This window comes from Dendrobates tinctorius, unplaced genomic scaffold (genome assembly GCF_039654945.1).
Source record: "Dendrobates tinctorius isolate UK_male_01 unplaced genomic scaffold, ASM3965494v1 ptg000003l, whole genome shotgun sequence".
NCBI lineage: Eukaryota > Metazoa > Chordata > Amphibia > Anura > Dendrobatidae > Dendrobates > Dendrobates tinctorius.
Window position 1 is genome coordinate 85,002,247 of NW_027361671.1, and position 12,992 is coordinate 85,015,238.

Here is a 12,992-nt window from a genome sequence, read left to right on the forward strand (position 1 = left end):
GCCAGACAGCAGAGTTGTGACATGTATATTGAAGATCTCCCACTGCTTGAGTTCTGTAAATGAAACATGAGCAGAGATGAATTTCCCACTGTTAGGAGACCAGCAGTGTAAAATACATCTTTGTTCGGTACGACTTACAACTTTTACAAAACTTATAATCGCAAAGTGTTGCATGTGCTCCAGACCGATGAAAACCTGGAAAAGCAGTTACAAGTAGTAACATACATGATCCTTACCACCTAGCATCACAGCCGCAACAAAGAGTAGTTCCAGCCATCACATTAGAGGCGAGTTAATTAAATTTCAACCAAATAAAGCAGGGTTATTTTCAAATTGATAATTTTGTACAGCTCCCAAAGGATGGTATAAATATACAAATGACCCTTGGCATAAAAAAGGTTCCCCACCCCAGCTTTAACATCTATAATGGTCTCTTGGTTCTCCTCTGTCTACAGATGCCGGCAGAAACAAGTATCTTGAAAGCAAACGTATCTGATCCTATGGTACTGTAGGAGATAAGCTAGTGTCAGGCGGGTCCGGCAGTGTTTTTTTTCCCTCTCCTAAATGTATGTTGTTTAGATTTGGAGTGCCAATAGATGCAAGCCAAACAAGAATTCACCCAAAATCTCAGTTTCATAATCCTTAGTAGCCTACATTTGTACTATGTGGATTACATACAGCATTATGATGCAGGTTACATAAATTACATAAACAAACAAACAAAAGTACAAGAGAATACAAAAGGCATTTTAATAAAAAAAAATATAAAAACAGTACAGACCCATATAACCATAAGTAAATGATAAAGCACAGTGTCATACGTTTTACCCTAAAATATAAATAAAGCACGCACTAAGGATACCACAAACCATGTTATTACACCTGACTATGGCAGATTACAGTACAGTTCCACAATATTTCTAAATGCTGATTTTTACAGTATATAAGGTAAATTCACAGTGTTACATAATGTTTCAGGTTACTCCATCCACACTTCTAGGATCTACGCTGGAAAATGTACACAGTACAGTTTAGTATAGATTAGTAAATTAAAATATATATTTCTTTTACATTGATATGTTGTAGCACCAAAGAGATAAACAGATTCTCATGGCTATTGCGTCTAATCTTCATGTTTGGCTTTCTTTTATGGCCTCATATCACATGAGATTTATTTTCTCATATATCCTTGGATCTGTGATGTGGATCGTTCCATTATAATAGGTCGCTGAAATAAAGAAATTGAAGAAACATTTTTATTACGGTAAATAACTAGGTCACAATAAATATAGGATCATTAGAAAGCAGAGTGGTAACCCTGAGGATGAAAATAAGGATAACTAAGAGCTTTAAAATACTCAATAAAGTCATTCTCCAGGCAAATCCTATCATCCTAAGCATAGTAATCACTGGAATAGAAAATGGCGCACAACGATAACTAAAAGGATGTGTTACACATATGTGGTAGAGGTAGCCTGCTCACCTATAAGGGCTCATTCACATGACCATATTTTTGGTCCGAGTGCTGTCTGTGAAAAAAACGGATCACTTTCTGTCCAATGTTAATCAATGGGGCAATGCAGCTTATCGATTTTTTTTATTTTTCACTGGCTAAATCTGAAAAAATATCGCAGCATGCACTAGTTTCTTTTGTAAATCAGACGAGACTCACCCATTCGAGTCTATGGGTGCGTAAAAATAAAAAAATAGCACTCAGCACGGAGCCACAGTATAACATCCAATTTTTACAGATACATTGCAATTCTGTAAGATGGGAAACTGTAAATGGTCCTGTAAAAGATTAATAGCTGTTGAGTAAAAAAAAAACAGATTGCATGCTGATGATAAGAAAAATCTACCAACTTTTCTAAAGCTCTGAATGACTTTTTTATACGTTGATGTGAACCTAAGATATGTCTTACTACATGGTACAGCTCTGTTTCAATACCTTGATATATGGATGAATGAGCTGCAGCTCTTCCCTTCTAAGCTGGTCAGCTGGAGGATGCTGCTGTTGAATCCAATGCTAAAGGGACTCTGTCAGCACAAGTTCAACCAAGTAGAGGCGCTCGGTGCAGTATGGCGGGGCCACCTACTTGTTTTCCATTTACCTCCGCCAACCTCTGGCTCTATGAAGCCAGTGCTGTCAGTTAAGAGACAGGTCCTCACATGTGAAGGGAACACAAAAGCTAAACTCATCCCACACCCCGGAGATACCCTTATATATTATATTGCCAGCCTCCGTCTCTTACAACCTTGGCGGGCGCAGGGGACGGATGGTTTACTATGACTTAAGTACGTTACATCTGGGAGTCTGCTGAAGACTCCCATCACTGTTATTTCAGTCTTCCTGTGAAGTTCAGTCCATGCCTAAGCTTTATAAGAGACCGACATTTTCACTGTATACTATATGGTATATGCAATCGCAGTTGGAAGTCCCCTAATGGGACTAAAAATAATAATGTAAAAAATAAAAGTTTTAAAAACATAAAAATGCGCTACTGCACTTTCTTTACCATTTCACAGCACTTGGAATTTTTTGTCCATGGTTCAGTACATTATATTGTAAAACAAATAGTGCAATTTAAAACTACAACTTGTCCCGCAAAAAACAAGCCCTCACCTCTCTATCTATATATATAAAGCTGAGTGTGTGTGTGTATTTGTGTGTGTGCATCGACGATGATGTCATAATCATATATCACAATCGATGTCATAATCAACTGATTATGTCACAATCATTTGATGATGTCATAATTGATGTCATAATCAACTGATGTCAATCATTTGTTGTCAGAATTATTCAATGAGGTCATGATCATTTGATGATATCTCAATCATTCGATGATGTCATAATCAACTGATGTCAAAATTATTCAATGATGTCAATCATTTGATGTCATAATTATTTGATGTCATAATCATATGATGACATCACAATCAATCGATGGGATGGAGGATATGTATGATGGGTATATGGGCACGGGACTATGGGATGGCAGATATGTATGATGGGTATATGGGTACGGGACTCTGGGATGGCGGATGTGTATGATGGGTATATGAGAGCGGGACTCTGGAATGGCAGATATGTATGATGGGTATATGGGCAGACTCTGGAATGGCAGATATGTATGATGGTTATATGGGCACGGGACTATGGGATGGAGGATGTGTGATGGGTATATGGGCACTGGACTATGGGATGGAGGATAATCATTATAATTTGTTATAACTAGCCACAGTTAGTTACTATGCCCAGGCAACACCGGGCTCTTCAGCTAGTAGAGAATAATTGATAACTATGCTCACTTGCATTTGAAACTGATAAGTCCTCTAAGTGGTTTTCAGGTATGTCCTTATCATGGCTGATAGTCTGAAATATTCTTCTCTTCCCTGACATCATCTGTCTGGGAAGAGTTGGGATGCCCCATGCACATCATATAACTGACTGGTCGCTGGGAAATTAGCCGGTGTGGCTGACTTTAATGCATAGTGGGCCTTTGGGAGGATATGCCTTAAATATTAGATCAATGGAAAGCTTGACAATGTAGAAGAGGCTGCAGCGCTCACACGAATACCTCTGCCCCTCCTAATCTGCATCCGGGCTGAGAGATCTAATATTGATGGCCTAAAATGTAGAAACTGCCATAGTAGGACATATTTATTATTATTATGCATTTATATAGCGCCATTTATTCCATGGCGCTTTACATGTGATAAGGGGAAATATAGACAAGTATAATAAACATGTGTAAGACAAGGGACACAAGTACATAAGGAGAGGGGACCCTGCCCGTGAGGGCTCACAGTCTACAGGGATGGGTGAGGATACAGTAGGAGAGGGTAGAGCAGGTCTTGCTGTGGTTCAGTAGACCGAGGATCGTTGCAGGCTTGTCGGAACAGGTGGGTCTTCAGGTTCTTCCTGAAGGTTTCCGTTGATGGTGAGAGTCTAATGTGTTGCGGCAGGGAGCTCCAGAATATGGGGGAAGCACGGGAGAAGTCTTGTGCGGTTGTGGGAAGAAGAGATAAGGGGGGAGTAGAGAAGGAGATCTTGAGATGATTGAAGGTTGCGTGCGGGTAGGCACCTAGAGACCATGTCACAGATGTATGGAGGAGACAGGTTGAGGATGGCTTTGTATGTCATGGTTAGTGGTTTTGAATTGTAGACTCTGGGCAATAGGAAGCCAGTGAAGGGCATGGCATAGGGGGGAGGCTGGGGAATAGCGGGGAGAAAGGTGAATTAGTCGGGCAGCAGAGTGTAGGATGGACTGGAGCGGAGCCAGAGTGCTAGAGAGGAGGCCAGAGAGTAGGAGGTTGCAGTAGTCGAGGCGGGAGATAAGAGCATGCACTAGTGTTTTTGTGGTTTCGTGATTGAGGAATGAGCGGATCCGGGAAATATTTTTGAGTTTGAGGCGGCAGGAGGAGACGAGGGTTGGATATGTGGTTTGAAAGAGAGCGCAGAGTCGAGGATCACCCCTAGGCACCGAGCGTGCGGGACTGCGGAAAGAGAGCAGCCGTTGACATTGATGGATAGGTCTGGTGGAGGGGTAGAGTGGGATGGGGGAAAGATGATGAATTCTGTTTTGTCCATGTTCAGTTTGAAAAAGCGAGCAGAGAAGAAGGCTGAGATAGCAGACAGACATTGTGGGATTTCAGTCAGTAAGGAGGCGAGGTCGGGTCCAGATAGGTAGATCTGCGTGTCATCGGCATAGAGGTGATACTGCAAACCGTGAGATTCTATGAGCTGTCCAAGCCGAAGTTATAGATGGAGAATAGTAGGGGTCCTAGGACAGAGCCTTGGGGAACACCGACAGACAGGGGGCGAGGTGAGGAGGTGGTGTGTGAGAGGGAGACACTAAATGTTCGGTCTGTTAGGTATGATGAGATCCAGGATAGGGCCAGGTCTGTGATGCCAAGAGATGAGAGTCTGTAGCAGGAGGGAATGGTCTATGGTGTCGAAGGCAGAGGACAGGTCCAGGAGAAGGAGGACAGTAGTGTCGCTTGCTCTTGGTGGTTAGTAAGTCGTTAGTGACTTTAGTTAAGGCAGTTTCAGTTGAGTGATGTGGTCAGAAGCCAGATTGTAACCGATCAAAGAGAGAACAGGAGGAGAGGTGGGAGGACAGTTCAAGATATACATGCTGCTCCAGTAGTTTTGAGGCGTAAGGGAGAAGAGATATTGGGCGATCGTTAGACACAGAGGATTGGTCAAGGGATGACTTTTTGAGGATGGGTGTGATTGATGCATGTTTGAAGGATGAAGGAAAGACACCATTTGGAAGTGAAAGGTTGAAAAGGTGTGTTAGAGATGGGATGAGGACTGTGGCCAAGTTAGGGATGAGGTGAGACGGGAGTGGGTCGAGGGCACAAGTGGTGAGGTGTGATCTTGACAGAAGGGTGGAGAGCTGATCTTCTGTCATGGTGGTGAAACTGGCTTTTGCAGAACAGGGCTGAGCGGCTAAGAGGGGAATTGGGGGCTGCGGGCCAAAGTTTTGTCTGATCGTGTCGATCTTCTGCTTAAAGAAGGAGGCAAAGTCTTCAGCTGAAATGAGAGGAGAGGGAGAAGGTGTTGTGGGCCGGAGGAGAGAATTGAAAGTGTGGAAGAGCTGTTTAGGGTTGTGAGACAGGGAGGATATGAGAGATGCGAAGTAAGTTTGTTTTGCGGCAGAGAGTGTGGACTTAAAGCTGACAAGGGACTGCTTGTATGCGTTGAAGTGCTCAGTAGAATGGGTTCTCTTCCATCTCGACTCAGCGGACCTGGAAACCCGTCTAAGGTCTTTGGTCAGGCTGGTCAGCCAGGGATGCCTGTTGATTGTTCGAGTTTTGCTGTGCGTGAGGGGGGCAGCCGAATCGAGTGTTGCTGTTATTGTGGTGTTATAAAAAGTGGCAACAGCATCTGAGTCATGAAGGGAAGTTATGCCTGTAAGAGGGAGAAGGGATTCAGAGAGTGATTGTAAATTGAGGTGTTTGAGATTCCTGCGAGGGTGAGCGAGTTTATGGAGCGGGGGTTGCGCAGTAGGAGAGAAGAGGGAAGAGAATGTCAGTAGGTTGTGGTCAGACAGGGGGAGGGGTGAGTTATTGAGATTAGTGAGGGAACAGAGACGAGTGAAGATAAGGTCCAGTGTGTGACCATCTTTGTGAGTGGCCGCAGAGGACCATTGAGTGAGGCCGAGGGAAACCATGAGCGACAGAAGTTTAGAGGCAGTCGGGGTGGAAGTGTCAATGGGGATGTTGAAGTCGCCCATGATGATGGTGGGGATGTCAGCAGAAAGGAAATGGAGTAGCCAGGTGGTGAAGTGGTCGAGAAAGGTGAAGATGGCTAGTTCTGGGGGGGCGGTAGATGACAGCCAGTTGGAGGCTGGAGGGGGAATAGATGCGGACGGAGTGCACCTCGAACGAGGGAAGAGTAGCGGAGGGTGGCAGAGGAATTGGGGTAAAGGAGCAGGTATCGGAGAGGAGCAAGACAACTCCTCCACCACGTTTGTTGCTGGGGCGAGGGGTGTGAGAGAGATGGAATCCGGCATAGGAAAGTGCAGCTGGAGAGGCTGTGTCAGAGGGAGAGAGCCAGGTTTCAGGAATGGCAAGGAAGGAGAGTTTGTTGGTGATAAAGAGGTCATGGATAAATGATAGCTTGTTGCAGACAGAGCGTGCGTTCCATAGGGCTCCAGGTAAGGGGGTTGAGGGAGTGGGGGCTGGATGAATGGGTATGAGGTTATCATGGTTGCAAGGACGTGTAGAGGATCGTGGCAGGGTGGTAGAAGTGAGTGTAGGGATGTGATGAGGTGGGCCAGGATTTGGGGATACGTCGCCAGCAATAAGGAGCAGTAGACAGAGCATTAGAAGGTGGGAGCAGGATAGGACATGATGTGGCCGTGTGTGTCTGGAGAAAAATGATTGGATGTGGAGAAACAGTTGTGAGGAGAAGGTTAGGTGGCTGGGGAGAATGGAGGGGGAGATGAATAGTTCCTTACTAGGAGGGGGGATTGCAGGAGTTGGGGAGAAATACAGTAGTATGGGGGTGATAGTAAAAAGAAGGCAAAACATTGTTGTGGTGTTATAGGCTGTTAACTTGCAGTCAAATTACCGTCCAATTCTAGTCTAATTCAGAGTACTTAGAAATCAGTACTTTGAAATAAGGATTTTGACATTGATGGAGCCGACTACGTCTGGAGTAGACCCATGGTGCTGAATATATGTGCAGCTAAAGACAGTCAGGTGTGAGTGAAAGTGGGGTGTGACTGCCCAGGACAAATGCACAGAGTTAAGCAAAGGTCATAAAAGGGGGAAGGGGTTATACAGACCACTTAGATGTGTGGCAAAGATAACAAGATGGAGTACAATTATGGATACAAGAAGATGGGTAAGCTATGCATACCATATAAAATACGATGCAGTTCACATGGGGCATTCAGGAGCATGGGAGAGAGGGGTGGAATTCAGCAATGCATACCATATAAAAATACAATGCAGTTCACATGGGGCATTCAGGAGCATGGGAGAGAGGGGTGGAATTCAGCAATGCATACCATATAAAAATACAATGCAGTTCACATATTTATTGACAAGAGACTTTAAAAAATAAAATTTTTGAATTCACTTTTATAGATTCAATAAGAACAAAACCAGTCATGATCTCTGCGGTTTCCAAAATCAGATCTTTCTGAAATAAGACTGAACCTTTTCTAGTCACCACTGCATATCGATATTTACATTTTTTTTTTTCTCTTTCCACTTTGTTGCTTCCGCTCTGTGGAATTTTGCATTTAAAGGGAATCTGTCACCCTTTTTATCGACTATTTGCTGCCGGCACCGACATCAGGGGCTTATCTACAGCATTCTGTAATGCTGTAGATAAGCCACGATGTAACCTGAAAGATAAGAAAAAGGAGTTAGATTATACTCACCCGGGGGGGGCGGTCCAGTCCGATGGGTTTCGCGGTCCGGTGCCTCCCATCTTCATACGCTGCCGTCCGCTTCTTTCCTTCCTGTCGTGGCTCCGGCGCAGGCGCACTGCTCTGCCCTGTTGAGGGCAGAGCAGAGTCCTGCAGTGCGCAGGCGCCGGGAGAGGTCTGAGAGGTCCGGCGCCTGCGCACTGCAGTATTCTGCTCTGCCCTCAACAGAGCCACGACAGGAAGAAAAGAAGAGGACGGCATCGTATGAAGATGGGAGGCGCCGGACCGGACCGCGACACCCATCGGACAAGATCGCCCCCCCTACCGGGTGAGTATAATCTAACTTGTTTTTCTTATCGTTCAGGTTACATCGGTGGCTTATCTACAGCATTACAGAATTGCTGTAGATAAGCCCCTGATGTCGGTGCCTGCAGCAAATAGTCGAAAAAAAGGGTGACAAATTCCCTTAAGCAGGGCTGTGGAGTCGGTAAGCCACAGTTGCGACTCCGACTCCTGGATTTTATCAGGCTCCGACTCCGGCTCCAACTCCTTCATAAATGGCCAATTCATAACAACAAATTTACTGTTGTAAAATATTAAACATCGTGCTTATTCAGTTTCTCACCATCATATAAGTAATCAGACCACTTAGAGCAAAAACTACATTTATTAGAATACAATTAGAATATAGCAAATAACTTTTATAAACTTTTCTAAACTGTAAGTAAATATGCAATAAACACTTTTATGCAGTTAATAAGAAGAAATCTATAAATTTGTCCTCAGAAAAAGTATTGCCTCTGTCAGATCCTCCTTCATGGATGCCCTCAAATCTGATCTAATTATTTTGAGAGCAGAGAACAACCTCTCTACACTAACTTGTGTTGGTGGCAAAGCAGTAACCACTCGGGCAACATCTCTGACAATGTCAGGATACAGAGGAATCGCTTGTTGCACTGTTATTTTTGATGAACGGTCAAATTTCTCAATTTCTTTTAGTGCACATGAAAAATTCTGCTGAAATGTACTGGCTGTGTTCCTTGATGGGGATGACTCTTCTTCTATGCGGGAACGCTTTGCACGGTCCTTGTGATCCAAATATTTTTCGAAATTAAATTCTTCATCAGTTGATGATGAGGGTCAAGATGTGGCAGGACGACCAAATTCTTCTTGTTCCTCCTGACTGTTCTGCAACCCTTTCATCCTTACTGCTATTTCAAACAGAGCTTCTTTTCCTTTACTTAGCTGTTGATCATCTAGAAGAATCCGATGCATTGGGTCTACATAAACAGCTGCCAAAAGAATGTTATTTTGTAATAGTAGCTCCTCTCTCCGTTTCATTGATGTAGCAATGCCACTTGCAATTAACCCTCCTCTTTGGGACAGGCGAAACATCAGGTTCTTCCACTCCTTTAAGAAAATACCTGGAGTTAAGTCCTCTGCTTGTAATTTTTTAGTCACTGTAAATGGGTGCTCTAGCAATTTTTCCAGCTCAGTCACCTGATTCCACTGACTTTCATTTAGCGTCAGTTGAGGGTTAGCCATGTCTACAAGAAAGGTTTTCAGTTCAACCAAGCGCTGAATCATTAAGTAAGTACTGCCCCATCGTGTGGCTTGATCAATAATTGCCCCTTTTCCAGCACGTCTCTTCAAAATTGAGTCAACTTTAGGGGTTCTGGCAACAGTAGCCAATTTTCTCACCTTGCCAATCAGTGCAGCAGCATGTCCTTCTTGCAGACTGTCTCTTATAGCCAGCTGTAGCGTATGCACAACACAGCGCATGTGATGAATGAAAGAACATATTGACACAGTTTCAACAAGATCATCTAAACTATCATGTTGCTGTTCATCTGAAGCAACTTCAGTTTGCTCCTCAGTTACAATACTGTGTTCCTCTATTTCAAACATTTCTGTGTCTGTGGACCCAGAATGTTCTTCTAGCTGCTGGTCACCATCATTACTCTCATTCATTAGCTTAATAGTACTTATCATATTTGAAGCATTGTCAGTTACGACAGAAAGAACTTGCTCTTTTTTAAGTTCATAGTCTTGCAAAAGCTTTTCCACCAAGACCTGGAGAAACTCACTGGTGTGATGAGCTTTGGTGTCTTTTACTGCCAATGTCTTGGTAATTATTTCATTTTTGTCACAAACAAATCGGACACTGATGGCAAAATAGTTCACTCTGTGACGTGTGCAGGCATCCATTTTAAGAAACAGAAAGCGTCCCTTGAGAGTTTTTTTAAGTTCTTCCTTTTGTTTAAAAGCTTCTTCGATTACTAATTTTCTAATACTCTCTACAGAGAAACACCAAGCTTGCGGGCCATTTCCCCATTCAGACACATAAAAGCTGGTCGTGAAAATAATGAAATAGGCACACTATCCTTTACAACAAGCTCTACGATCTGTTTTTTAAATGTATCTACTGTCATTGTCACAGTAACTTTGTCACTGACAAAATATCTTGCAACTGATGGCTGCAAAGTTCTCTGCTCCTTTGTTTGGCTGGAAGAGCTGGGCACTGGTTCATTGGTTTGGATGCAGTCTTTCTCATCCACTGCTTTCAGTACTTCTGGATGAAAGCGCTGTAAATGTCTCTTTAGATTAGAAGCTCTGGTAGGAGCATTTTTATCTTTGCCTGAATATGCACTCATCTTGGCTTCACAGCATTTGTTTTCGTCTGGATCATTTGTCATACACTGACAGACATAATGTTTTCTATCTTGAGTGATGGTGAAATGTTCAAATACAGCTGATTTAATGTGATGCTTCTTTGACATTCTCAGGTTTTTAATTCTGCATTCACAATCCAAATGACAATTGTTTTTCCTAAAAACAATTGTACAAAATTATTGCCAGGTCGTACAACTGATATAGTGGTCAGTAATACTGTTATTATTCCTCATGTACTTACAGTTAACTGATGCAAAGTTTGTTGAAAGGATAATACTTCTTACAGTCTTCCTCTTCTGAGTAGCAGGCAGCTGTGAGATGCTTGGAAGACGCACACCTAGTATGATCTAGTCTAGAGGAGGAGCTTTACTACTAAGAATTTGCAACACATTTTCACTTTCAGTTTCATACATTGTAAGTAGGGGGGTTGGGGCAGCATGAGGTTAACCAAGTATAAGATTAGATAAGGGCAGTGGAGAACAGTGACACACAAGAAGTAAGAAATGTCTCTATCTCCAGCAGAACTGCTTATCACTGTTGTTCATAGTTTGATAGAACATATATATTTGAGTAACATTTATAAAATTTATATGAAAGTTCAATTATGAAATATTAATACATTTTTTTTAAAGCTGGAGTCGGAGTCGGTACATTTCTACCGACTCCGACTCCAACCAAAACTAACTCCGACTCCGACTCCACAGCCCTGCCCTTAAGGTAGCTGTTTATTTCTACAGATGCAAGGTGGATTTTCTAAGAGAAAGGTAACTGGTTAAATAGTTGGAATATGGAGTATAGTTGTAGATAACCATCATATAACACTGCTGCATGTTCATGGAAACCACGGGGACATTTATAAAGGCCAGTAAAAAAGAAGATAGTAGTGTCATCCATAGCTACCAATTACACATGTCTGCATAGATCTGGGCAACCCTTCTGTTCCCCATCTCTGGTCAAGTAAACTTTTGACAGATTTCCATTAGATTGATTACCTACTACATACACCAATTTATGATGAGCTCCAGTGCAGACGCAGTGTGAGCCTGGCTATAGTCTGCATGTGTAGACCTAATCGTGCTACATGATAGCGGGAGGATGTTCCTCTGTGCAGTTCTAAATGTCCCCAGTATTGTATCTTCCCACATCAGTCACTAACATAACGCATAACGTTATATTTAAGTAGGTTACAAAAGTCCGATAATTCTGCTTGCATTGTGTTATATCTCTCTCTTAAGGATTGTGCACATGGCCATGTTTTGGGTCCGAATACAATCCGATAAAAACATCAGATCGCGCTTTGGACCAATGTTATTCTATGGGGCCGTGCATGTGTCAGACTCGCTGCATGTCCGAGTATTATTTGATATTTCGATCTCACTCGGCCATGCAAGTAAAGGAGTTTGTGGAAACCATCGAACTGCACTCGGATGACATTTGAGTGCAGTCCTATTTCCACGGATTAACAGAATGGAGCCTTTTTCTCCATCTTTCCCTAATCTGAGAATCATATCACACTCTGATCAGACATAAGACAGAAACAAAATGAACATACGGTATATTCTGCTGTACGTAAATAAGTAAAAGCAACAGTGCATATAAATAATACAGTGTACTTCATAAATAGCGTTTTTGATCAAAAGCCATCCCACCAGCGTCAAGGTGTACCTAAATTGGGATGGTTCTAATTTCTAGTATTAAAACCTTACTATGTGTCATAATGACGTCAATGTAAATAAGGGCAGAGCAGGACCTGGTCCTGAATATGAGCACACAGCAAATGGTAAGCTATCTATCTATCTCTCTCTCTCTCTCTCTCTCTCTATATATATATAGAGATGATGTCATAATCATATGATATCACAATGAATCGATGATGTCATAATCAACTGATGATGTTACAATTATTCAATGATATCATATTTAATGAGGTCATGATCATTTGATGATGTCATAATCAACTGATGATGCCCCGCTGATGATGTCATAATCAACTGATGTCACAATTATTCTATGATGTCATAATCATTTGATGTCATAATCATTTTAAGTCATAATCAACCGATGATGTCACAATTATTCAATGAGGTCATGATCATTTGATATCACAATCAATCGATGATGTCATAGCACAATCAATAGATGTCATAATCAACTGATGATGTCACAGTTATTCAATGATGTCATAATCATTTGATGATGTCAATCATTTGATGTCATAATTATTCAATGAGGTCTTTAAAGATCTCTGGTCCTTAAAGGTTAAAATTAATAAAGTGTGAGCTTAAACACGGGTTCAGTGCCAAAAAGCAATGGCCTGTTTCATATGAATGAAAGATAAATACCCTGAAAAGGGAACCATATTTTCCTATTCTTCAGCAACACTGCGCAACTCCTGCTGTTTTATCATTAGGATACTTCATTAATATT

At 42.3% G+C, this 12,992-nt stretch overlaps 1 protein-coding gene across 5 annotated transcripts in view; it reads right to left on the bottom strand.

Annotated features, from left to right (window-relative positions):
* Nucleotides 1-726: 726 nt before the first annotated feature.
* LOC141066693 (uncharacterized) overlaps nt 727-12,992 on the bottom strand; it is a 169,966-nt gene continuing 157,700 nt past the window's right edge. For all 5 annotated transcript variants that reach the window (XM_073558001.1, XM_073558017.1, XM_073558026.1 and 2 more), the window contains one exon: nt 727-1,228. In XM_073558001.1, the coding sequence (XP_073414102.1) occupies nt 1,172-1,228 (57 nt within the window). In that variant the 3' untranslated portion in view covers nt 727-1,171. The remainder of the gene's footprint in view (nt 1,229-12,992) is intronic.